Here is a 26,288-nt window from a genome sequence, read left to right on the forward strand (position 1 = left end):
TTGCTGCTGCAGCTCAGCTGATCATCTCAACCACGTGTCAAGGGGACATCACTGAAGAAACTCAGTAAGAATCAAAGAACACCTCAACACACTGGGGACCTCCTGGGAAAGTCCCCAAGAGCGCAGAAAGCCCCCATGAGCCTGAAAGGTCAGTGACTTTACAGAAATCCCAGTGGGAAAGTCTGCAGGAGTCTCTGGCCTCCCTAGTCTCCCAGGGGCCCCTGAGGGTCAGCAGCACCCAGACCCCACCAGCACCAGCACCCAGGGCAGGCTGCACAAGGGTCAGGCTGGAAAAACCAAGATGAGGAGTCGGAGCCCAGGGGCTCCTGAAGGCAGGAACACAGCTGAGGGGAGGAGGCGCGGGCTTCTAAACTGCGCAGAAACCTCCATATTCACACATACCTTGTGCTGCGCATGGGTCTAACTTCACTGGTTGCAACAATGAGGCTGGAAGATGGCTCAGCAGAGACCCCTGAGGCCCCCAGAAGGCCATCACCCCTTACTCACAATGCCCATCCCCCACAGCCCACCCACAGGAAGAAACAGTCCACCATGGCCCAGGGAGAGCCATGTCCACATTTGGGCACAGCCCGTGCAGGGAGGCCACCGCGGCCCAGGGAGAACCGCAGCCATGTCTGCTCACAGCCCGTGCAGGGAGGCCACCGCGGCCCAGGGAGAACCGCAGCCATGTCTGCTCACAGCCCGTGCAGGGAGGCCACTGTGGCCCAGGGAGAGCTGCGTCCACTCCCGGCAGCCACATTCGGCAGGCCCAGCCTCTGCATCCTCAGGCAGTCGGTGCCATCGCTGGACCCACACAGTATCCTAGGGCCTTCTCACTGTCTTCGTTGTGCTCTGAGAGCTCGGAGCTGGCAGGCGGGTGGGGTGTGGGCATGTGGAGGGCGTGGGCCCAGGACCTTCCAGGAGGGGTCTCCAGGCACCCAGTCAGCCGATCCTGCTCTAGTGTCCCCTGACAAAGAGGGTGAGTGTGGACACTGGAGAGGAAGGCCCCACATGGGCCTGTTTCAAGTGCAATTTGATCCCTGCAGAGCCTGAGGGTCTCAGCCCTGCTGGAACCCACTACATCCAGCAGACCCCACGGGGCTCTGCTGAGCTCTGTCACTCCCACCTCAGAGGCGGCCAAGGCCAGGGACTCCCTGGCACCCCTGGCCTGGGTCTGCAACGGGGGACTCAGGTGGACAGTGCAGCACAGACAGGAGACACTCAGGAGAAAGAAGGCCCCGGGCCCAGGAGGAGCCTGAGGCTGGAGGCTGGGCCCGATGCAGGAAGGTCTCCGCGGATGAAGGTGGGGAACTGGCAGTGGTGCCCAAACAGGGGTGACCCCAGCAACATGACCCCAACATCAGGCGATCTGATGGAAGGTGGAGGGAGGGGTCTGAGTGGGCGGGCCACCATGGGGCTGGGGCAGCTTGAGCCCAAGACACCAGGGAGGTTGTGGGTGCCTCTGGTGTCAGGCTCAAGGCGGGAGACTCCCACAGCTCTGGAGGGCTCCCCCACGAGGCGTCAGGATCACCCACCACACACGAATTTCACCTCCAAACCTCACTAAAAAGTACCCAGCTAAGACGCATGAGGGCCTCAGAGATTCCGAACATGTGACTCGAGGCAGCCGGAACCCTGTGCCTGAGGGTGACATGCGGAACTCACAGCTGGACCCACTGGAAACGGAGACGGGGATGGGATCAAGCTGCCGTGTTGTCTCCCCAGATGCTGTGGAACCCACCTGGGGCACAGTGAGCGCCCGCCGGGCACCGCCATGACTCCCCTCGGTTTTGTGATATGTATTGAGAGGTGCTCACACGCCCTCCTCATGTCTACACGAAGGCTGCCAGCTCCAAAGGGCAAGGCGATGGCCCTCCCCAGGGGCCTCCCCGCAGGCACGAGGCTCCACTCCCAAGGAACGGCTGCCCTTGAAGACAGGGCCCGGCACTCACCCCAGCCCCACACCTGCCGAGGAACAAGACCTGACACACTTGCCAGCTGTCTTCTGCCTGGAGCCTTGGAAACACAGCCCACTTTCAGCCTTCATCAAGGTTGCCCACAGGCCATGCCCAGGCATGGGCCCAGTGTGGTGGGGGCACGTGGATTCTTGGTCACTGGGTGCCGCCTCCACCCCCTGCATCTCTGGTTCTGATCAGAACCACATGTGGTGAAGACAATGGAACGGGAAGACCCAGTACCTTCCATGGAGCTGCACTTTGAAGGCGCTGCTAGCAACAAAACCTGCCATCTGCCTGCTGCACCAAGGAGGGCGGAGGGTGAAAGCACACGCATCTGAGCAGGAGGAGGATGGCCACAGGCCCCGGAAACCACGGCGGCACACATAGGCAAGCGACTGCACACTTCCTCGACCCAGCTCCCACAAAAGCCCAGACACACAGGTTGTGCGGCCCCAGAGGCACGGCGGCCGGTGCCAGTCCGAGCGAGGCACTGGCTTTTCCACGTGGCTCTGACCCAACCCCGGAGAACAGGTCTGCATGCCCCAGTGTGGACACAGTTGATGAGAGCCATGACTTTCTAAAGTAGCCCAAGGGAGACGACAGGATCCAGGTGGACCCTCTGACATGCCCAAGGGTATGCAGAATTCCAAAGAGACTCAGCGCAGAAAGAACAGTGGACTCTGCTGCCTGCTCACGGCCACACTTCCCACGTCGGGGTGCAGACCCCAACACTAGACCCGGGTGACCACCGCGGGAGAGACCCAATGCCTGCTCATGGCCACACTTCCCACGTCGGGGTGCAGACCCCAACACTAGACCAGGGTGACCACCACGGGAGAGACCCAATGCCTGCTCACGGCCACACTTCCCATGTCACGGGTGCAGACACAACACTAGACCCGGGTGACCACTGCGGGAGAGACCCAAGTTCACATGCACTTGAGTCCCCCCTCCCCAGGGAGAAAGAACACTGTCTAACTGGGGACCTGGGGACCTGAGGACCTGGGCATCTGAGGATGGCTCGCAGGGATCTGCACCTGGGATTCCCAGGCGGGTGTTGGGGGTGAGCTGCAGGCCAAGAAGGGCACCCTGAACCATTCAAAGGCAAGGAGGCCCCTTGTGGACCCAGGACTCCCCTAGCCTGGATCTCAAAACAGAGGCAAACCTCTATCTCCACCTCACTGGAAACGACCTGAAACCATAACTTCTCCATCTTCCTGTAAACACGATAATCCTTGACTCAAATTCTCAAATTTATTTTGTGACTTTTCTTAGGAATACCGCTAAGAACTCCAGCATACAGGATAAAAGCAGAAACTGTTCTTATGTGCACAGCACATTCTTCAGAAGCATTACTTTAATACTTTCCTTCTCTCGAGAAGAACAACAAACAATTAAGAAAACTACATACCAGGTTTGAAGGTAATTAGGCAGGTCCTGTTCGTACAAGTTCCTTCTGGAAAAATCATTATCTGGAAGTGGGAGGAAGAAAAAGATCAGCATTAAACTGTACATAATTATAATTCAGAGCTTACCGATGCCAATCTTCACAATATATTTTCTTTGCTACTGACATAATTTAGACACTGGACTCAGATTCAGTAGCTAAATTATTAAAATGCATTCTGGAAGCACACACTGACTTGCACTCTGCTGGTTTTCTGAAACTGTGGCAGCAGTGTCAATACACAAACAGCATCTGTCTTCTTCAACTACAGCTCCTGGAAAGCCAGGTCATCGCGGTGCCCACCTCTCAGACACTGTGAGAACCAGGTGCAACTAAATATAACCCATGGTTGGCACAACATAAACACCTCCTGGGGGCAGCACTCATTCTCATCAGGAAGAAGGCGGAGAGGAGAGCAAAGACCCACAAATGGCAGTGCCTGGCCGATGGAGCCGAAGGAGGGCTGGGACCCCAGCAACGGGCTGCATGAGCAGGGGAGCTGAGCCCCAGTCAGGCAGCACCCTCCACACTAGGGTTTCGGTTCCTCCGATTCACACTGGCCTACAGAAGCCGAAACTGCACTCAAACTCCCAGCCCTGCAGGCTGCTTTCAGTTCTGGGCCCCGCGAGGAAGACAGAGCTTAGGCGGGCCAGCATAGGCTCACCCAGACGTCAGGTGGGCCGGTGTGGGCTCACCCTGGCAAGCCCAGGGCCAGGCAGGCCAACTGGGTGGGGGAGGAGGCTGCCTGTGCTTGCGGGGGCAGAACTGGGGCACCCTGGAAGTCACAGCCCTCTAAGGGGCTAGCTCCAGCCAGACCCTGCAAAGCTTCCTGAGCAATCAGATCCCAGACAGTTCTGTGAAATGTCCAGCTTCTAATGCTGGCTCAGTTGGAAGGAAAAGAGTGTCCAAGCTCATGTTGGCCGAGCTGCCCCTACAGCTGGGGTCAGGGCTTCTGAATGGTGCCTGGGAACCAGCACACAGACCAGGAAGTTTACTCCAGGACTTCTGGAACCACCCAACACACAGCAGGCTGACACATCAACTCCAAAATCAGACTGCAACAGGAGGGTGGATGAGCAATGCTCTGAGTCAGAACTTAGTTCAAAAAAGGTGATTCAGGAAGCTGAGATGCATCTGAGAATTGTTTTTCCTTACTTTAACTTTAAATTTTGGGTGCCAAAACCAAAGGTGCCTGGCAGCACCCTCCTGAGTTCACGTACTCACTAGGAGAAGAGATTCGGAATCCAGCCCCGGAGGAAGGGCCCCGGTCTCTTCCTCCCCACTCCCAAAGTTCGCATCTTTCGGAATAAAAGCACTGAGACACAATCAGGGCTGCGCGCGTTACCTGCGGCCACTTTCCATCTGACCGCGCCCGCCTCTTGATTTCTTCTACTGTTTTCCTGCGAGAATCCTGGTCTGACCGGGACACGAACACAGGCCGTATATACCGGATCAGAGCTGGAAGAGAGGAGGGGAGACGGATCACGTGGAATGCATGGCTCCTGCCAGGCAGGGCTGGGCAATGAGGGGGCTGCTGCACGGTGCCCAGTGGGGCAGATGCCCCAGGGCCTGTGCCACGGGTGGGCTGTGAGTCTCTGACTGAGGGAATGGGAACAGCACCTGGCCTTCCCACATCTGTGACAGAAGCAAGCCCTGTATCCTCAGTGCCACAAGTAACAAACACCAAGTCCACAGCACCCACTGAGGACACAGAGCACAGAACAGAAGTCAATGAAAGACAACTGCCAGGAAGCAGAATGTCTTTAGTCCTGGTCTTCACAGAGGACAGGGTTGAAGGTGCCAGGTTGCGTGGATTGGGCCCCGCCCACCCCGTGTGGGTTGAACTGCATCCCCTAAAAGAGAAGCTGAATCCCTCACTCCTGGTACCGGGAATGGGAACTCATTGGGAAACAGGTGGCAGCAGATGCTCAAGGTCCCGGTTGAGAGTCCCTATGGGAGAAGGAGACAAAGCAGACGATCAAGCTAAAGTCCCAGATGAGGGTCCCTATGGGAAGAGGACACGAAGAAGGGGAGAGAAGGCCAATGATGAAGGAGGCGATGGGAGGATGTGGCCACAGCCAGCACCTTCCCGACAGGAGCCAGGAGGGCTGAGGAGCTTTCAGAAGAGCCCAGTGCTGCCAGCACTTTGATTTGGCGCTTCTGCTTCCAGATGGGGGAGAATACATTCCTTTTGTTCTAAGCCACCAGTTTTGTGGTGCTTTGTAGCGCAGCCCCAGTTCTAACCACGGCACCCCACAGCCTCCTGGAAGGTGCAAGGCTGGGGTACAAGGGACACCCTGCCATGAAGGCTGGTGCTCAACCAGGACAACACAGGCACGGCACCTGTCTTTCTGCAAAAAGATTTGAACGTGGAAACGTACTTCTCAGAAGAGCAAACTCTGAAGACTTTAAAATGAAACTACCGCTGAGTGGAGCTTCCTTTTTGAGGACGGTGAGCAGGATCCACGCACAGCGCCGCCCAGGCCAACTGAGCGTGTCTCCGACCCCACCATGGGCTCCCAGGCTGCTGCAGCTCAGCTCCACCTCCCCACCCCTGTTCAGTTTCCAGTTCAGTTTCTTTTCTTAGTGTTTTTATTACTTGTAAGGAGTAGCATTTCATGACTTTCATTCTTTCTTGGAGGTTCTTTCCTCCAAGAACAATGAGAAAATTGAAGCCAAAAAAAGAAAATTCCTTCTATCCTGTGGCTGCCTGTTGGGTCTGTGGGAACCTCCTGTAAAATCAAAGACACACGAGGGTCTTTGTGGTCTTTCCCATGTCTTGAATCATTTTCCTTTTTCACGATTCCAGGACTATTTCATCCTTACTCATGGGTTATTCCCAACTCTGCCAAAAAGGACGAAATCAGAAGAAGGAAAGAATGACAGAGTTGTCTCACAGGATGGTGCACGTGTGAAAGAAATGGCCCTGACTGCATGGTCTTTTGGTGCCCACTGTTTTGGCCAAAGCGTCCCATGGTCATCCTGAGGGCACACGGGGTTTGGAGATGCCACCCTGCCACCTTCGCCATCTTGTCAGCTGGTTTATTTCATGAACAGAGTTAAAATTTCAGAAGTTGTCTATAACGGCGAAGAAAAGAACAGTGACATGGGGGCATTTCACGCTCTCCGTGGGGTCCGGGGATACATGTGGGGGGTGCAGGGTAAGGACTCTGCATCCCAGAGAAGTCTTGGGCTGTGCGTCTTCGGGTGGGTTGCCCGGGGTGCGTTTCACACTCGAGCACTGAGAACTGGGCGGCGAGGACGGCAAGGAGATGCAGCTCCTCCCCGGGAGCTCTGAGGAGGGAACGGCATCACCACGCCGTGTGCACAGCCACACTGGGACTGGCGCATTTTGCCAGCAAGAAGGTGACAGCGTTCTGCTATCTTTTGGGCATTTGAGCCTCAAACTTTCCTTGACAAGGTTTGTAAATGGATGGTGCAGATATGAAGGTCACTGAAAGGAAACTAACAACGTGAAAATGAAAAAAATCCACTTGGTTGATCACTCTAATTGGTATTGATACATCTAAAAATGAAAATATTTTGAACATTTTCAACACTCATGTCTTCAACAAAGTTGTGAGCTTTCAAAGGGTCCACGAGAGGAACCAGAAGTCACCACGAGCTGGGACTGGGGAGACGTCTCTGAGCTGGAAACCAGGGAGATGTCTCTGAGCTGGGACCAGGGAGACGTCTCTGAGCTGGGACCGGGGAGACGTCTCTGAGCTGGACACCAGGGAGATGTCTCTGAGTTGGGACCAGGGGAGATGTCTCTGAGCTGGGACCAGGGAGACGTCTCTGAGCTGGGACCGGGGAGACATCTCTGAGCTGGGACCAGGGGAGATGTCTCTGAGTTGGAACCCTGGGAGACGTCTCTGAGCTGGGACCCAGGGAGACGTCTCTGAGCTGCAGCCTGGGGAGACATCTCTGAGCTGGGACCAGGGGAGATGTCTCTGAGCTGGACACCAGGGAGATGTCTCTGAGTTGGGACCAGGGGAGATGTCTCTGAGCTGGGACCAGGGAGACGTCTCTGAGCTGGGACCAGGGGAGACATCTCTGAGCTGGGACCAGGGGAGATGTCTCTGAGTTGGAGCCTGGGGAGATGTCTCTGAGCTGGAACCCTGGGAGACGTCTCTGAGCTGGGACCCAGGGAGACGTCTCTGAGCTGCAGCCTGGGGAGACATCTCTGAGCTGGGACCTGGGGAGATGTCTCTGAGCTGCAGCCTGGGGAGATGGTTCTGAGCTCCCGAATCAGAGGGTGCTCCAGGTGCCCGGTAGAGGAGTCATCAGCCACGCCCCACGACGATGGCCCTTTCAGGCCAGGACAGCAGGGAGCAAAATGTGGTTCCTGCTAAGTTTGAATTCTAACAAAAATTTCTGGTAAGCCTGTTTGTCACTGTCTTTCCCTCACAGGTCCATGGACGATCTCTGAAATGACGAGACACACAGGGCTCCACAAGAGCCCTGCACACAGCAGCATGGCTGCGCCGAGATGAAGGGCAGTGCTGGGCCACCTGGGTTGGTCCTGAAGAGGTGGACTCCCGGGCCTCTAAGCAAGATGGGACTACAACGTCCAGCATCACCGCACCAAACACTCCTTCACGCTGGCGATCTCCACAGGGAAGCACCAAGGGGCACGGGGAGAGCCCGGCCAACGCTCAGGTTCACTCCGGGTGGGCCAGCCCCCCTACCCAAGGACTCCTGCCACTGCGAGGGTCCCTGGGCTCCACAATCCCCTTCCTTGAGCGGATGACGAAGGACCATGGGCCTTTGCCACGGTGGGGAGCACAAATGTGGTTTTCTGGGTGTGCCGGAACCACAGGATGCAAAGAGTGCTGACTGGAGCTGGGGCTGCCCCACAGGCCAGTGGAGCGTGCAGAGCAGAGAAACCTGCATGTGAGAGCCAAGGCCATCCCTCGGATGGTGCCTGCAGTCCAATCTCGCCTCCACTGCCGGCCTGTCCAGCCTCCTCCAGGCTTCCCCAGCCAGCTGAGTGCAGCCAGCCCTAGAACCTCCAGTCCCACCAAGGACCATCCCCGATTTCCAGGCCTGTCCCAGGCAGACTCAGGCCACCCACAACTGCCCAGCTGCAGGCACAGTCTGGACACCCTCCGGTTGCTGCAGGCCCAATCTCCCACGGGCCGTGCCAGGGCTTCCTCACCCCACTTCCAGCCTTCCTATCCCAGCTGTGGCTGCCACCCTCAGTGGTCAGCACCACAGAATGTGTCCCCCCCAGATATTCTCCAGAAAACTGTCACATGAATGCTCAGGTTAGGTGCTGCGTGGAAACAGAGCCGACAGGAGCGCCCAGGTGAGGGCCCCGGCCACAGACGACGCCCCTCCTCCCTGCAGCTCCTGCCCGCAGCACCGCCCACTGCCAACCCAGGACCCGCTGTGCCCCAGAACCTGCTGTGCTGTGCTGATGGCACCTGTGAAGGAAGCACGAGGACAGAACAGGCCCAGCCGCCCTGAAGAGCACCGAGGACAGAGCTCTGGCGGGTCAGGGCTGCACACAGCTGGGTGAGGGGCCACGCAGGGCTCCAGGGCTCCCTACAGTCCTCCCAGACAGTGGGTCCATGGGATGTGACCCCCAAAGATGGGTCCACATGCTGACCCTGGAACCTGTGAATGGAACCTTATTTGGAAAAAGGTTTTTACAGAGGAAACTCATTAAGGATCTCAAGACAAGAGCATCCTGGATCATCCAATGACTGGTCCTTGTAAGAGACACATGGAGGAGAGACACTTGGAGGGAGCCAGGCCAGTCCACCACTGAGGCAGAGGCAGAGGCAGAGCGATGCAGCCACAGCCCAGGATCGCCAGCAGCCCCCAGAGTGGGAAGAGGCAAGAAGGGGCCCCGCAGGGTCTTCGGCCCAGAGACGCCTTGATTTTTGAACATCTGGTCCCCAGATGACGAGAGGGTGGGTCTCTGCTGCAGTGAGCCCCTGGCTTTGGTGAGGGGTCACAGCAGCACCAGGTGCTCAGGCCTCTGGGTTCACGGCACAGCCCGGGTGCACAGGCAGCCCTGCCGACCTGCTCCCAAAGACTTCCAGAGCTGCCATCTGATAAAGGAGAGCCACCCTTGCCAAGCAGACCTGGAGCAAGCACTGTAGCCTGTTATGATAGTGAGGGCACTCAGGTGCCAATAAAAATAACAATTACAACAATGAAAATTACACAGGAAACCACAACACAGAAAATGGCGTGCAAGGCCAATGTGCCCGGCGGTGGGGGCTCGATCACTCCCAGCAGCGTGGGGTGGTCCCTCACTCCCAGCAGGGGGGTCTCACTCATTTCCAGCATGTGGGGTCCCTCGTTCCTAGCAGGGGAGGGATCTATCATTCCCAGAAGAGGGGGATCTCTCACTCCCAGCAGCAGAGGGAGTCTCGCTATTCCCAACAGAGGGGGGACCCTCACTCCCAGCAGGAGGGGAATCTCTTATTCTCAGTGGCAGGGGGATCTCTCATTCCCAGTGGACGGGGGGAACTCTCGTTCCCAGCAGGGCGGGGTCCCTCACTCCCAGCAGGGGGGTCCCACTCACTTCCCCAGATCGGGATGTCTCTGCTCTCTGCCTTCATCACGATGGAGGACATCGTCATGGTCACAGGGATGGCGTCGAAGTAGGATGAGTGAGGCGCGAGCGTGAGGATGGCCGCCTCGGTGGGCAGCGCCTGCCGCCCCTTCACGGCCACCCGGTGGAAGCCGCCGGCGAACCACATGGTGCGCATGATGGCCTTCAGCAGAAAGTCCACAACCCTGCAAAAGAGGGCGCTGCATCACGCGGGCACACGGGCATGGTCCGTGGTCTCGTGTCACGCGGGCACACGGGCACGGGTCCATGGTCTCGCGTCACACGGGCACACGGGCATGGTCCGCGGTCTCGCGTCACACGGGCACACGGGCATGGTCCGCGGTCTCGCGTCACACGGGCACACGGGCATGGGTCCGCGGTCTCGGAGCCTGTGTGAGGCACAGAGGCAGTCCCACGGGAGGGCCCTCCAGGGCGCAGTCCAGGCCACGGGCTTCCTGCGGTCACTGCTACTGGGACATCTGCTTGAGGGAAGAAAAGATGCCACACCTTCCTGGCCTCCGCCTGTGTCCTCACTGGCTGCGCTCTCTCCTATGAGGGAGGCCGTGGGGCCCTGTGTGACGGTCACGGCCACGCGACAGGCAGTGCTAAGACAACATGAGACTCCAGAACACAGACAGCACAAGCCCCAGGGCAGAAGACCTCCGGACCTTCATGTTAGCAACTTATTTATCAGCATCCTATCATTTTGAAACGGGAAAACCATTAAAACTCTTAAAATGCATATCGAAATATGGAGGGGCTCAGAGCTGACAGCAGACGCTGAGACCTGCGTGCGAATTTCCCCATCTCATCTCCACAGGAAGCCCGGGGTTCCCACAACCAGGCGTTGTGTTATTACAGTGAGCTGTTTCTGGAAGAAATTACATGGCCAATAGATTTGGAAAATAAAGTAAAAATCAGCCTAGGTTAACTGAATTTGTGTATCCTCAATCTCTTTTTAAAAATAGATACAAATTTAGCCTTTTAAATGTGTGTATTCGCTTTCATATAAGGTTACAGATGAGGCTGTTATTCCACACGTCAGGGAATTGACAGGCAGCAGACAGCCACAGTGTGTGAGAAGCCACAGGCCACACACACCTTAGTCCACAGAGAACATGCTTCACCCTCGTGAAAAGCCACATCTCACTCGGCCACTGGGTTAAGTGGGGGATCACACTGGGTAAAACCACGGCACAGAGAAGCAAGAGCCTGAAGCCTTACTGGATTCACACTCCCCTGGGATGGAGGGTCCTCTCAGAAGACTTCCAGGACAGGGGTCCCCATGGATCTGAGCCAAGGCGGTCACTAGGAGAGCACAGAGCCTCTCGTGGGGCCACCCTGGAACGGCCTTTGTGTATGTGGGTGATAAACAATGGTGTAGTTACGTAAGGAGATGCTGGGGACCAACCCAGGATGCTGCTTTTCTAGAGGAGGGGGATTACACAGGCTTGCACTTCTCCACCACCTGTTCAGCTGAACATTTAAAAATGTACTTTTCTAGCCAGGCAAGGTGGCTCACGCCTGTAATCCCAGCACTTTGGGAGGCCAAGATGGGTGGATCACCTCAGGTCAGGAGTTCAAGACCAGCCTGGCCAACATGGTGAAACCCTGTCTCTACTAAAAATACAAAAATTAACTGGGCGTGGCGGTGGGCATCTGTAATCCCAGCCACTCAGGAGGCTGAGGCAGGAGAATTGCCTGAACCCAAGGGGCAGAGGTTGCAGTGAGCCGAGATTGCACCACTGCACTCCAGCCTGGGCAACAGAGTGAGACTCTATCTCAAGAAAACTAAACTAAACTAAAAAAGAAAGATGTACTCTTATGTATGCATGTTATTTTCCACACACACACACAAAAAGTACAAAAACAAAAGCCAACAGACAGCAAATGATGCCTAAGATGGAAGAAACAAGGCAGTGGGAGGAGAAGTGAGGCTGCAGAGGAGGCTGCGGCAGCCACAGGAGCCGGTTCCGGGCAGGCTCAGGGGCAGGAGAGAGGACAGCAGAGAAAAAGGGATCAAAACCTGGGAAGCCCCTGGAGGAACACACCTGCCAGCCCCCAAATCGAAGTGCAGGGTCAGACCGTGCTCAGGGGAAATGTACTGGGTGTCGGGGAAGGGAAAAAACAGCCTCTGGTCGTCTCTAAAGATCTTGGAGGAATTTTATACCTAAACCACCCACATGTGAAAACCCGGACTGCTGGTGCAGATGACGGCCTTAGAGAAAAGCTCCGCTCGCTGTGGGGTGGGGGGCCCAGGACCCACTCACCCCAAGGCAAAGGCAGCCAGTGCAAGCCCAAGGTGCTCAGGTGCCTGGGCAGCCCGTTCCCAGGCGAGTGTGAGTCAGGAGACGGATCTGTCTCATACACAGGAGCGGGGATCTCCATCAGCACCCCCAGGAAATCCACTCCGTCCTACCGTCCTCACACAGACGACACCCAAGAATCCTGAGACGTGTGAGCAGAGCAGCTGCATGGCAGAGAAGCAGAGGCCTGACCCCAAGGAGACAGAAAGGGTGGGCAACAGAAGAGGGGTGCAAAACATCCACCATGCTCACCAAGAGAGTCAGGAAGAACGGGGTGCTCTGAGGGGCATCAAGGAACAAGAAAACACTCTCAGAAACCAAGACTCTCACTGTGGAGACAAGCAACTCACAGGAAAGCCTGGGAAATGAGGAGGAGGAAATCTCCCAGAACGTGCAGGCGGAAAAGGAGAAAGGCCGCTGAGGCCTTCATCCCCGCAACCCAGCTGGCGTGTGGAGGTGGGCGGGGGAGGCCCACACCTCCAAGCGTGAGGGGCATGCACAGGCCGCGGCTCTGCAGGTTCCAAATGTTCTGCTGCGACCGGAGGCAAGAGGCGGAGCGGGCCCTGGAGAGGACCTGTACACAGGTACACAGCCTGACTGCCGGCTACAGTGCCGGTGGGGCAGGGCAAGGGAAGGGGCCCTGGGGCCACGTCTGGCAGGGCCTCAAGGAGCCAAGTCTGGTGCTGCATGTGGACCGGCCTAGCTGGGTCAGAGACAGCCTCTGGGCAGCTGGTGGGGAGCGGGGAGTCCTAGGCTGAGACGCAGGTGGCAGGAGCTGCCGGCTTCTGGGAGACTAAAGTGGATCGATGCTCAAGTTCAAGCTCCAACCTCCAGGCCAACATACGTGGAGTACCTAGAGTCATCATGGGGATGGCATCCCCAAACTTGGGAACGGACATTCCCACACAGAGCATTCAGGAAAGGGCACCATCATCTGAACTGTCCAGTCAGCCAAGGGGCAGCCCCTGGAGGGGCCTGGCTCAGCTTAGGACTTGGCCAGCGGTCAAGGATTCAGCACCAGATGGTCGGGTTTTGCAAAACGATGCTACGGTTTTTACAACACTGTGTGTTTTGAAAGTAACTTAAAATAGTGCCTTTTGCAAAACTGTGTCATTCTTTCACTGAAAGCCTAAGATTTTTATTTTAGGAGGGTGTGAATGACACTCACTTACATTCAGCAAAAATGCTTTAATTCAGCATCAATCTATTCAAAACCGCAGAGCAGAGCGTAACGTGAGTCAACTGAAGTCCCCACCGACTACATAATTATTATTCAGCGGTACACTCTGAATCTGCTACTTCAAATTCAGCTTTCTCCTGATCCTCTGCGTCCCTAACTACGGTGCTTTTGTGACTAGGTTTCCCTTTGGGGAGTTCAGAATTCAGGGTTTGTTCTCTCTTCTGTTTCCCTTCAAGCACCAAGCCAAGCCCAGGACTGTGCACCAAGGAGCTCCCATCGGTGCTGCTGAAGGAGACGCCAGGGGCTCCAGGGCTGGGATTCAATGCCAGGCAGCACGGGCAGCTTGAGTGCCCACAAGCATCCGTGCATACTCTCACACATGCACACACGTTCACCTGCACATACACAGGTACACATTCACACACACGCACACATCGCTCATGCACACACACTCATACATGTGTACACACATATAGTCTCATACACATATGTACACACATGCATATGTGGACACCTGTACACATGTACGTTGCACATATACACACATACACACATGAACAGTCACAACACTCATACACATGTACATGCCGTCGTACACGTACATGTGCATGATACATAGACATCCATCCATCCATACACACATGGATGCACTCACGTGTACACACATGCAATACACACATGCACACAGCACACACATATACACATGAACACACTCTCATACACACGCATACTCGCACCGGCTCACATACACGCATGCAACCACACACCTATGCACATGTACCTACTCTCATGCATGCACATACACATGTATGCACACTCACATGCACATACGTACACACATACACACACATGTGCACTCTCACACACACCCTCTCTGCACACATACACAGAATGATACACAGTGAGTCTCCACAGACCCAAATGCCCAAAGATCTCATGAAGCAGAGGTGACAGGAATCCCAGCATGTCACTGTCATGGTACACTGTACATGTGCATGAGATGTACACAGGAAAGCGTCTCTGAAGTATAGCTGCTAGAATAAGAGTCCGTCATGGTCCATTTACCACCTGATGAAGCCAAGTCAATTATTCATAGACAAGAAAAACCACCAGGGTTAGCACGGGGAAATGGAAAATTGCCCCAAGCCGTCTATTTTGAAAAGTGGAGCCTGTGCTTGCACTGGGCTGCTGCCTCCCGAGACAGAACAGGGGAGGTGGGGAGCTCAGCCCAACAAGGACACAGGGGCTAAAGAGAAAGGGTGCCAGGAAAGCACCATGAAGCCACTGCGACCCACAGCAGCACATTCAGCCAGGTCACCTGCAGCTTAACACCATAGAACCCCCACTTTCTAGCTGTGGCTTCTCAACTCAGCAAAACTGAAAACCTGACTTTGATATGGCCTTGATTTATTTTGCTTGGTTATATATTTGATACTCAATTCCTATTTTGTGGTTAAAACATTTCAAAAACAAACCTCAAGATAAAGCATATTCTTCAAAGAATTTTAAAAATCTAGAAAGGCAAAATGAAGAACCAAAGCCAGTGATAATCCCACTGCCCTAAAGAACCCAGGCTGTGGCCGGGCGCGGTGGCTCAAGCCTGTAATCCCAGCACTTTGGGAGGCCGAGATGGGCGGATCACGAGGTCAGGAGATCGAGACCATCCTGGCCAACACAATGAAACCCCGTCTCTACTAAAAATACAAAAAACTAGCCAAGCGAGGTGGCGGGCGCCTGTAGTCCCAGCTACTTGGGAGGCTGAGGCAGGGGAATGGCGTGAACCCGGGAGGCAGAGCTTGCAGTGAGCTGAGATCCGGCCACTGCACTCCAGTCCGGGGGACAGAGCAAGACTCCGTCTCAAAAAAAATAAAAAAAAATAAAATAAAAAATAAAATAAAAAAATAAAAATAAGAACCCAGGCTGCCCCAGGATACTACCACCCAGTGAGCTGCTCAACGTCCACCCGCTCAGCAGGGCCTGGAGTGAGGGGACCCCAGTGCCCAGGCTGCCCTCAACGACAACTGCACCATGTCTGCACGCAATGGGGCGGCACACCCGGGACCCTAAGTGGTCGTCTTTCCCCTGCACCTAACTGCGTGTCTGAGTGTGGCCCTGGGTATCGAGGAGAACCGAAGCTCAGGCAGATGTCAGCTCCCCTCAGCCTCTTGGCCATGAACACTTTGGTGTACATACAGCCCACAGATCAGACACCTTCCAGAGAAAGGAGGGGCCTGGGCATGTCCACTACACCTGTCAGGGGCCAGGCAGTGAATGCATTAGGCTCTACAGCCACATGGCCTCTGTCCCAACCACCTGGCCCGGCTCCCCACCAACGCAGCCCTGAACATCACGCAGGCGAGTGGGCGTGGCCGTGCTCCGGTAAAACTTAATTTATAGTCAGGCAGCAGTCTCCAATTAACTACTACTAATCCTCTTTCTGAATAAAAGATTCTGGGAGCCCCTTCAGGACGATGAGAGACGTTAACAACACATGGAAGGGTTGTCAGAGCTGTGGTTATAGGACATGAGTGATAACTTTTAAGACACTGAAAATATTTATCAAAATATTTATGATATCTCAACATTTTCATTTGCTAATGGCAGATACTTTCAGGAATTTAAGTGAAACAAGAATTCAGGAATTTAAATGAAACAAATATTGTGATTTAGTTTAATTTTTTGTGGTCTGTTTTGGATCTTTAGTTTAGATGTAATCCTCATAGTGCTTTATTTATATTCCGTGCTTAAAAGCCAGGAAGACTTTAGGTCCACAAAGCAAGGGAAAGACGGCCCTGGAGGGCTGGTGCCAGCAGGCAGCAGGCCAGGCCAGTGTTGGCTGACACGCAGTCTCGGAGGGTGGGGGAGGACCCGAGCCTCCTGTCCGAAGGCAGGGCTGGGCCTGGCTCCAGTCAGTTGCTGGCCCTGGGGAGCAGCTTCTGCTTCTCCAAGCCTGGCCGGAAATGGGGATTTTGATGTCAAGTCACTGGACGTTTATGATGTGGCAACCTGTTCCCACTTAGCCCACTTTTAATAAGACCAGGTTGGCAGGAGATGCCACGGCGGCCACCTGCCCCCCAAGCAGCCATTCCCCTCATTGCTGCTGCTCTTACACCTGGAAGATGGCCCCTCCCAGGCCCACAGCAACCGTACCAGGTCCAGCTGCCTCTGCATGGGGGCCACTCAGGTGGGGACCTCCCTAGGCAGGAGGCCTATGTCACTGTGGTACCCTGTCAGTGCAGCCCAAGAGGTCGTCCACTCACAGCCTGAGGGTCTGGGGAGGCCACCATGGACAGGGCCAGAGCTGAGGGTCTGAGGTGGGAGGGGTAAGGGGGCCGGAGTCACAAAGCCAGGAGAGGGTGTCCAGAAGCCTGACTTCCAGCAGCAACAGGGAGCCCTGGCAGGTTCTGGAGCAGAGAAGGCCACGGCGTAGGGGGATCTCTGTGCTCAAGGGTGTGTCACAGTGGCCACACGTCCTGCAGAGCACTGGAAAATGAAGCCTCGGAGCAGGACTGTGGCGGAGGCGTGGAAGAAGGAGGCAGCAGGGAAGTGGCCCAGTCCCCACTGGGAGGTGGCAGCCCTGGTGGATGCTGGGCTCAGAAGGGAAGGACGGATGGGCTAAGGTGGAGAGACGCAACCCCACCGGGAGAATGGGTTCCCACTGTTTGGCCGCGTGACTCCCCCACAGCACATGCTCAACTTACTTCCTCCACAGGGCCAGGGGCTGCTCGGGTTCCTTCTCCGCAGAGCCCAGGGATGCGATAAGGGCGAGAGGCCAGGCCAGCAGCATCATGGCGGCGGCAACCAGGAGCCGGACCGGGAAGAGCGTCAGTGTCATGAGGGCCACCTGCGGACAGAGGGGGGCGTTATCCAGAGAATCCATGTGGGACACCAGGCAGCTCCCCACCTGATGGAGGTCAGCCCAGGGGGACAGCGCGCCCCACAGAGTGGAGAACTGGGGAGGGGCTACAGCTGGCACACAGCTGACCAAGGCTGACCAGCACTAAGGCTGACAATGGCTGACCGGTGCTGACCAAGGCTAACCAGCACTGACCAGCACTGACGACTAACCAAGGCTGACCGGTGCTGACCAGCCCTCACCATGGTTGTGCACACTGACCAGTGCTGACTGGCACGCTCCACGCCCACTGCCAGCTTCCTACCTCCTTACTGGAGCCGCCAAGCGAGTGGCTTGGGAACAACACAGTGGAGCTTCCTCCTGCAAATTCAAGGGCCACTCTGACCCACGGGACACATCCCCAGGCAGCTCCGCCCCCCAGGATACAGCCCCCAGCCCCCAGGCCTCACTCAGCAGTTTCCCCTGAAATCGTTTGTGTGGACATGAGAATGTACACGCCACCCTCGGCAGTGTTGGTGACGTGGGGAGGTAGCTGGTCCAAGGTTGGACCTCAGACCACAGAGAAGACGGCAGAATGAAGCTGTGACTTTCCAGCCAATGGAAGACCCAGCGCAGGAGAGTGGATTGGCAGGAGGGCAGGGGTGCAGGTCAATATGGGGGCTCAGGAAGGCCCCCCACACCAGGGCAGGCCCCCACGCCAGGACAGGCCCCCACACGAGGGCAGGCCCCCACGCCAGGGCAGGCCCCCATGCCTGGGCAGGCCCCCACGCCAGGACAGGCCCCCACGCCAGGACAGACCCCCTACGCCAGGACAGACCCCCCACACCAGGGCAGGCCCCCATGCCTGGGCAGGCCCCCACGCCAGGACAGGCCCCCACACCAGGGCAGGCCCCCACGCCAGGACAGGCCCCCATGCCAGGGCAGGCCCCCACGCCAGGACAGACCCCCCACGCCAGGGCAGGCCCCCACGCCAGGGCAGGCCAAGGCTGTGGATCCCAGGCAGCCCAGGGTCTGAGGATGGAGGTCCCTCCGGGCAGTAGGTAGGACTCCACGCAGAGGGGCCAGAGGCTTTGGATGAGGGGAAACACCAGTCGTGAGGTGCAGGTTTTGTGCACAGAGACAGAAAAGACCCAGGAGACACAGATCGCAGTCGGCTCCCAGGCGGCAGCCATCCCTCATTTCTGACGCCTGTCATGAGAGCGCTCCCACTGTTTCCTTGGTTTGTCCCTAGATTCTTTTGGGTTCTCAACAGAGACCCCACATAGTCCAAGAGAAACATGCCGGCCACAAGCGTCATTTTAAATTTTCAAGGGGCCACATTTAAAGGGAATGACAACTTAATACATAGTTCATTTTGCCCGATATATCTGAAATATCATTTCAACACGTACTCAACATAGAAGTTGCTACTGGCTGGTTTGCATTTTCTCACACTGTCTTGTATGTACAGTGTGCATTTCACTCTCACGGCTTCACGCCACCCGTGTCTCCACCCTGTCAGGGTCCAGTGGTCAGGTCAGCCTGTTGGGTACACAGATCTAGACGATGTTTGGTTTGCCAGAGGTGGCGACTTCGAATGTGCCTCTCCTTCCCCTGCTTCCGGGGGCTCCTCCTCACCCCAGCTGGGTCCCCGCTTCAGCATGACCCTCGCTGCGCCAAGCAACCACAAACCTGGTACGCCGCCACTGGGGACGACTGTCACTGTTCAACATCGTGTTATGTTACTGGCGTTCAGCAAACGTTCTTTACCGCTGAGAAACCTTCCCAGGCCTCATCCTCCACGAGCTTTGTCTTGCTTTAAATCATGAGTGGGTGCTGAGCGTTATCAGACGGTCCTTCCTGCATCTATGGGGTCAGCCACGTGCTGTTTCCCACTTTAATCCACTACTGTGGTGCCTCACGGCCACGGTCTCTCTAACACTAAAACCCAGCTTCAGCACTGTGCCGCCACCTGTGAGGATTGTTTTTTAAAAGGAATTGCTAGGTCTGTTGGGTAACAGGTGCTTGGGACTGTCACCACCTGTTGAGTAAGACGCACTTGTCACTTCCTCCCGGCGGCTTCCTCATGCGGTCGCCCTACAAAACCAGCGTGCGGCCATGCCCGCCGGCAGCCCCTGACGGCTGCTTCACTGTTTCCAACCCTACTGCCTAAAAGTCCCTCTTTTTCCTTGGGTTGACCTCACTATTTTTGTCAATGAGGAAATCTCTTCCTGGAAGCTTTTGGCATATTTTCCCCTCCCGCTACCAAGGTCTCCCCCAGCTGCCTTTAAGATAATTGAGTCAAGTTGCCCACCACACTCTCCTTGGGTTTACACCAAAGCTGCTCTCTGGCTCCATTTCTTTTTTTTTTTTTTTTTTGAGACGGAGTCTTGCTCTGTCGCCAGGCTGGAATGCAGTGGCGCAATCTCAGCTCACTGCAAGCTCCGCCTCCCGGGTTCACGTTATTCTCCTGCCTCAGCCTCCTGAGTAGCTGGGACTACAGGCGCCGCCACCACACCCGGCTGATTTTTTTGTATTTTTAGTAGAGACGGGGTTTCACCGAGTTAGCCAGGATGATCTTCATCTCCTGACCTCGTGATCCGCCCGCCTCAGCCTCCCAAAGTGCTGGGATTACAGGCGTGAGCCACTGCGCCCGGCCTCTGGCTCCATTTCTAATGTTATCTGTGCCTGCCAAAACTTCTAAACCCATGTCGCCAGATATTTTTCTCTTTTATCCATCCGCTTACAGAACCATTTCAGATTTGTTCATTCTCTCTGTTGGGACCTAATCATATTAATTTTGGCTCTTATGAGTTCCTCTTTCTTCTGCTTTGAATTTAGTCAAATGTTCTTTTCAACTTCTTGAGGGAAAAGCCCACGTCATTATTTTCAGAAACACCTTATTTCCTGATATTCACATTTAGGTCACAGCTTCCCCTAAGGACCACCTCGATTTAATCCCACAAATTTAAGGGGCAGCCTTTTCCTGCATTTGTAAAATTTAGTTTTAAATAGTTCATCCATTCCCATCTAACGGTACTGTTTCATATTTTGTTGCAGTGGAGGAGACCGTTGCCTCCGCCTTCAGCCCGCCCGGTCCTGGGGCTCCAGGGCCATTGGCTGGGAAGAGGCCACTCCGGGGTACACAAGCCTGGCTCTGCTGTTAAAGCCGACAGCTGGGCCGGGCATGGTGGTTCACATCTGTAATCCCACAGCCTGCTTCACTCCACCTCTGGCGTTCCTGAAACAGCACTGCCAGCCAGGCCATTCCATATGGGACCCCCACTGGAAAAGGCTCTGGGGCTGGGGGAGCAGCGCCCATCCCCAAACAACACGGGGCATGAATGAGCCCTGGCTGGGGAGGCCCTGCCTGCATCCAGGGTAGTCAAGCTGCTGGTTCCTTAGCACATGGGGTTCGCTGGGCCACCCAGTGGGGGGACGCACTGTGCGACCACGTGACCCTAGGCCCACGCACCCCTGCGCCTGCTCCTGCGCACATAGGGAAGACAGGGAGACCACCCAAGCCTCAACTTACACATCCCTGCACCCGCTCCTTCGTGCACGGGTTAGACTGCATGACCACCTGACCCTCGCCCCACACATCCATGAATCCATGCACCTGCTCCTTAGTGCACGGGGAAGACTGCGTGAACAAGTGACCGTCTGCGCCGGCTCCTTCCTGCATGGGAAAGAATGCCTGACCACGTGACCCTCCCCACCCGTCAGTGCACCTGCTCCTGTTGGCGTCCCAGAAGACTGCGTGACCATGTGACCCTCAGCCCATGCATCCTTGAGCCTGCTCGTGGTGCATCAGGGAATGCAGCCTGTGCTTCTGGGCTTAGCGGCAGCACGGAGAGGGGCCTGTGGGCCACAACTGCAATCGCTGACCCTCGCTAAACAGGGCTGATGAGTGGAGGGTAGGCCTCCGGGAGATGGGGAGGGCGTGGCTCTGCTCTGCAGTGCTATGAAATCTACTTGGAGAGGGGGCTTCTGGGAGCCCCAGGTAAGAGGAGGAGCAGTGCTCCTGGTGAAGAGCCCAGGCACCTCCACCGCTCTGCCTTCACTTCACCCAGCTCTGGGCCTGTGCGCTCTTTCTCTGCCAGGCTTGGCCCGCCCACAGGAGCCCAGAGCCCTCGCCAGGGAGAACAGGGCTTGGGAGACTGCTGTGGCTCCTTCCAGAAGCTTCTATGCTCCAGCACCTTCTGCCCACCCTCCTCCACAGGCCTCACCCCTCCATCCAGCCTCAAGCCCACCCACTGGGATCCTTCCATTCCTCATGCCCCCACGCCCTGGTGCAGATGGGTCTGGATGGACTCTGCCCCCCCCGGGAGATGCCAGAATGGCAGAGCTGCAGAGAGAGAAGCTGGCTGGGGCAGCTGCGGCAGCCAAGCCCTCAGCACTGGCGGGGGTGGCCAAGGGAGGTGCTGGGTAGGCAAAGAAATTCTTAGAAAATCCTGGCTAGACCTGAAACTCCCAGAACAATGGCCCTCTAAGGAAAGGGGCCTGGCCATGCGGTCTCCCAGGCAGCGTCGCTGGAGACTCAGGTCGCTAAAGTGGAGGCACTGGGCACAGCCATTCCTTCCCGAGGCAGCTCTGCAGTGTCCACAGAGAGCAGGCGTGCGTTTTCAGACCTGAAGCCACAGGGACACATGGCAGAGAGGGCAGGTGTCTGTTCTCCTCACCTAAGCAAGGTCCAGCACCCTGGCTCAGAGGCTCCCACAGAGGCCCCCTTGGCACCTTCACCAGAGGCAGCAGGGGCAGTGTGCGGCCCAAGACATCACTGCAAGTCATGGACAGGGATAAGCAGGTTGTCGCATGGACAAGGCGGGCAGCCGTGGGGAGCCGGAGCAGCCTCCAGGCAGTGTGGCCAGAGGCTGGATGCAGGGAGGCGGAGGGACTCAGACAGGAGAAGATGGACCACACTCCAGGTCACCACAGGTCAGGCCTCCACGTGGCAGCTAACTGGGGAGGACGCTGTGGACACCTGCAGATGCTGAGACCTGCAACCTGACCCTCCGAAGACAAGCTGCTGATGGCTGTGGACCGGCTGTCACCATAGGACCCTGATCACCCTGAGAAATGCCAGTTGGAGGAAGCAATATGGTCACCCTGTGTGTGAGCCATAAATGAGGGTTTATAGCATAATCCTATGAGGAACTTTGTCTGAAGTCTGAACTATCTGAAAGTTGGCTACGATAGACGAAGGCATCCAGGCAGTGACCTGCCCACATGCATGGAGAGCTTTGGTGCAGACTGCGGCCGCTGAACACCACTTCCCAGCAGAAGGCCCAAGGGTCCTCAGCCAGGCTTACTCCAGGTCACGGGTGGGAAATGCAGAAAGGAAGATGGGACAGCAGGCGCAGCCCACATCAGGGAAGCTGGCAGGGGCCTGGCGCGGGGGCTCACGCCTGCAGTCCCAGGAGCATGGTGCAGCCCACATCAGGGAAGCTGGCAGGGGCCTGGCGCAGGGGCTCACACCTGCAGTCCCAGGAGCATGGTGCAGCCCACATCAAGGAAGCTGGCAGGGGCCTGGCGCGGGGGCTCACGCCTGCAGTCCCAGGAGCATGGTGCAGCCCACATCAGGGAAGCTGGCAGGGGCCTGGCGCGGGGGCTCACACCTGCAGTCCCAGGAGCATGGTGCAGCCCAAATCAAGGAAGCTGGCAGAGGCTCACGTCCTGAGGGCTGGCTCGAGGCCTGCCCAGCTCACACACACTCACGTGACAGGGGCCCAGCAGCAGCCAACCGAGCCTGGTGCAGGAGCACAGCAGACCGGTGGGAACTGACCCCCTCTGGGTCTAGATGCAACCACCAGCTTCCAGAAAACCCCAGTGAAAACAAGGAGATGCAATCAATCAGAAAATGCAGAGAACTCCACAAAACACAAAACTCCACAAAACACAGCCCAAATCCATTGCAGCAAACAAGGAGGAGCTGGAGGACCCTCCTGATCGACACGCACCAGAGGCCCGAGGGAGCTCACTCAACCCTCCATCTTGGACATCCATTGCCTGGAGGGGGTCCTTGGCAGACACCGAATCTGCCAGCATCTTGGACTTCAGCCTCCAGAAGAGTGAGAAATCCATGTCTGCTGTTTAGGAGCCATCTCGTCTGTGGTCCTTTGTGACAGCAGCCGCGCCAAGCAGGGCAGGCGCAGTGGGAGTGCACGTGACGCTGGCCTGACCACACACCGTCATTCTCCAGGCTGGGGGCAGGTCCCAGGCTCACCGTATTATCACTGCTTTGGTGTTCTGGGTTGAATTTTGGCCCCCTTCCCCAATTCCTGTTGATGTTCTGACCCCCAGGGCTCCAGAGCGTGACTGTATCTGGAGATGTGGCCTTTACAGAGGTGATGAAGGTAGACTGAGGTCATCTGGGGGCCCTGAGCCAATCTGCCTGGTGTCCTTATAAGAAGAGGAGATGAGGACACAGACACCCACGGAGGGACAGCCCTGTGAGGACGCAGGGAGAAGGCGCCGTCTGCAAGGCCAGGAGTGGCCTCAGGAAGAACCAGCCCTGCTGCGCCTCGGTCTCGGACTCCAGCCTCCAGGATGGTGAGAGAACAATGTCTGTGGTTTAAGCCCTGTCTGAGGCATTTTATTAGGGAAGCCTGAGCTGAGAAAGACATTTGACCTATGTTTGAAATTTCCCATGACAAAAAGTATAAAAGTGATGACTCTTGGTTTAAATGTAAACAAGGCCATCCTAATGTTGGCCTGGAACTCTCTGGAAGTCTCTGAGTGAAGGTACTGGTGGTCACAATGCCCAGGCCCAGGCTCTCTGACGTCAGGCAGCTGGCAAACCCCTCCCTCGTCTCTGCCAAGGCCACCAGGGCCAAAAGCAGCCCCAGGCCCCAGCATCGCCCGGCGTTTCACAATCAGTGCTAAACCCAAAGACACGACGGTCTCCAGAGAACATGTGGTCCCTCTCGTGTGCACTCAGACCATCGTGGTGCCCGGCAGGGGAGCTGGTGAGGCCCACCAGGCGCAGTGATGCTGCGGCCCCTCCAAGCCCGCGTGTTGGGGATGTCACACTGCAGTGCCCCAGTCAGTGAGGGGCTTCAATGCACCTGCAACAAGGCAGGGGTGGAGGGGAGGCTGCCCGAAGGACGGGGCCCGGAGACTCGAAGGACGCAGGGCTGCGTCACCCCGCACAGGCAGCCAGGGCAGATGCTCAGTACCAGCCACTCCCTAGCTCTACCATTAGCACAGTGGAGGCAGCTCACAGGAATCCTCCCTCCTGAAGGTGCATCCCGACATTGCTGCTTTAATTCTGGAGAAAAAATTATCCCGACTCCACAGGATATGTGACAGTGCACTTGCAAATCCACGAAAGAACGTTCACTCCTCCCACGGTGAGAGGGCGAGCGCCAGCACACACGGGCGCCTGCTGTCCAGAGGCTGCTGCCACAGCCACATTCTGGGCTGTCTTTGCTTCTCAGACGCTTCCGATTTGTTCATAGAAACAGAGGGAGACTGTGTTCACAGGGAGAGTGTTCAGTCTACCCCATCTCCGGAGGGCACCAAAAGCACAGACCCGGAGACGCGGAGGAAAGACGCTCCTCTAAAGTGAAGCCGAAGGGAAGGGAGGCATGGGGGTGGGGGCTGCAGGCTGCTCCTGGGAGCCCTATGGGTCAGGGCTGATGCCCCTTATCCCACAGCACACGACCTGGGAGTCCAGGTGCTCCACAGCCGGGGAGGGAGGGAGGTGCTCAGTGGGAACTGGGAAAGGTGGGCTCTGGGGAAGGTGAAACAAAGATTCTGGTAAAACACGTTGCTGCCAAATTAACCTGTGCTGGGCTGGACAGACTGGGAGCGCCCACCCTTTCGGGGAGCCCTGGGAGGCACTCCTATGTCCGAGAAGGCTCTGCATCCCCCTCCTTTGAGAAATTCCATTGGCTCAAAAGAGGAGGAGAGCAGGTGTGTGGAGGGCAGGCACCGGCCTCCTGTCATGACCCGTCCAGGGCACCACGCTGGTGATGTTCGGGCTCAGCAGAAGACCGCCTCTTGGGGTGCCTCTCTCCATCAGGTTTTCCACCGAGAGCCCAGGTACGACCTGTGCCACTCAGAGCAAGGTGCCTCAGAGGGGCTGGAGGGGAGGGAGGCCCTCGCTGAGGCTGGCAGCAGGCATCCCAGGAGCTGAGCACATGGCCTGGGCAATCGGGAAGGCGGCCCCAGGCTGTGGATTTCATCACTAGTGGCAACAGGGCAGGACGCTACCCAGGGTACCATGAGGGACAGGTGAGTCGGGAGTCACCTGTGCAACAAGCACCTCGAGCCAGTCGAGGGAGAGGCTCCGAGCCACGCAGGGCACCAGGGATGGATCCCGAGGTGGTTGAGGTCAGAAGCAGCACAGGGCTGGTGCCTTGTGCCACTGGGTCAACGTTCAATGGCAACCCAAGCATCTTCGAGGCTCCCAGTCCCAGAGGAACACGCAGACGTGCGTGACTGGGGAATGAAGTCACGCATTAGGCGGGGCCTGGGTGGGGAGAAGCACAGCACAGTGAGGGGCTGCCAGGCCCAGTGCCCGCCGAGCCAGCCTCCGGGTGGCAGCACCAGGGCCCAGGGTGCCCAGAACTAGCAGGTGCCCTGACCTGTGGGCTCCCCCAACCCCTGAGGACACTGCAGGCCAGGGCACAATGCGGCCCAGGGCACAGAGGCATCGTGGCCACCCTCAGATGCTGAGGGGACACACCAGAGGCCCAGAGGCCCCAGCCTGCGCCCCAGTCCAGAAACCCAGAGCAGTGGGTGGCAGCCAGCCAGAGCTGCTCATGGACAGTGCCGAACAGAAGGAAAGGCCAGTGAGACCCAAAGACGTGGTTTAAGGAACAATACAACACATTAATAGCCAGCCCCAAAACCAGTTAACTCCACACCCAGAATGGAGTGCACACGACACGCTAGAATTTGCTGAGCGAGATGTAGAGACGGAGGAGGCCAGGCCACACTTCCTGCATGTCACCCGGAAGGTCACCTCACTTGCCAAGGGAAAGG

General features: G+C 56.7%; 1 protein-coding gene across 3 annotated transcripts in view; it reads right to left on the reverse strand.

Moving 5' to 3' along the window:
• The window catches only part of LPCAT1 (lysophosphatidylcholine acyltransferase 1), a 66,403-nt gene that overhangs the window by 25,281 nt on the left and 14,834 nt on the right, over positions 1–26,288 (reverse strand). The window contains exons 1-6 of one of the 3 annotated variants that reach the window (XM_033178729.1): positions 18,990–19,311; positions 18,710–18,812; positions 17,164–17,306; positions 9,947–10,161; positions 4,751–4,863; positions 3,370–3,430 (exon numbers count right to left, since the gene is read on the reverse strand). In XM_033178729.1, coding sequence (XP_033034620.1) covers positions 3,370–3,430; positions 4,751–4,863; positions 9,947–10,161; positions 17,164–17,297 — 523 coding nt within the window. In that variant the 5' untranslated portion in view covers positions 17,298–17,306; positions 18,710–18,812; positions 18,990–19,311. Of the gene's footprint in view, positions 1–3,369; positions 3,431–4,750; positions 4,864–9,946; positions 10,162–17,163; positions 17,307–18,709; positions 18,813–18,989; positions 19,312–26,288 lie in introns of those variants that run through there. The other 2 variants (XM_033178731.1, XM_033178728.1) reach the window with 2 other exon arrangements.

Source organism: Trachypithecus francoisi, unplaced genomic scaffold (assembly GCF_009764315.1).
Source record: "Trachypithecus francoisi isolate TF-2019V2 unplaced genomic scaffold, Tfra_2.0 Lachesis_group2, whole genome shotgun sequence".
Classification (NCBI taxonomy): Eukaryota; Metazoa; Chordata; class Mammalia; order Primates; family Cercopithecidae; genus Trachypithecus; species Trachypithecus francoisi.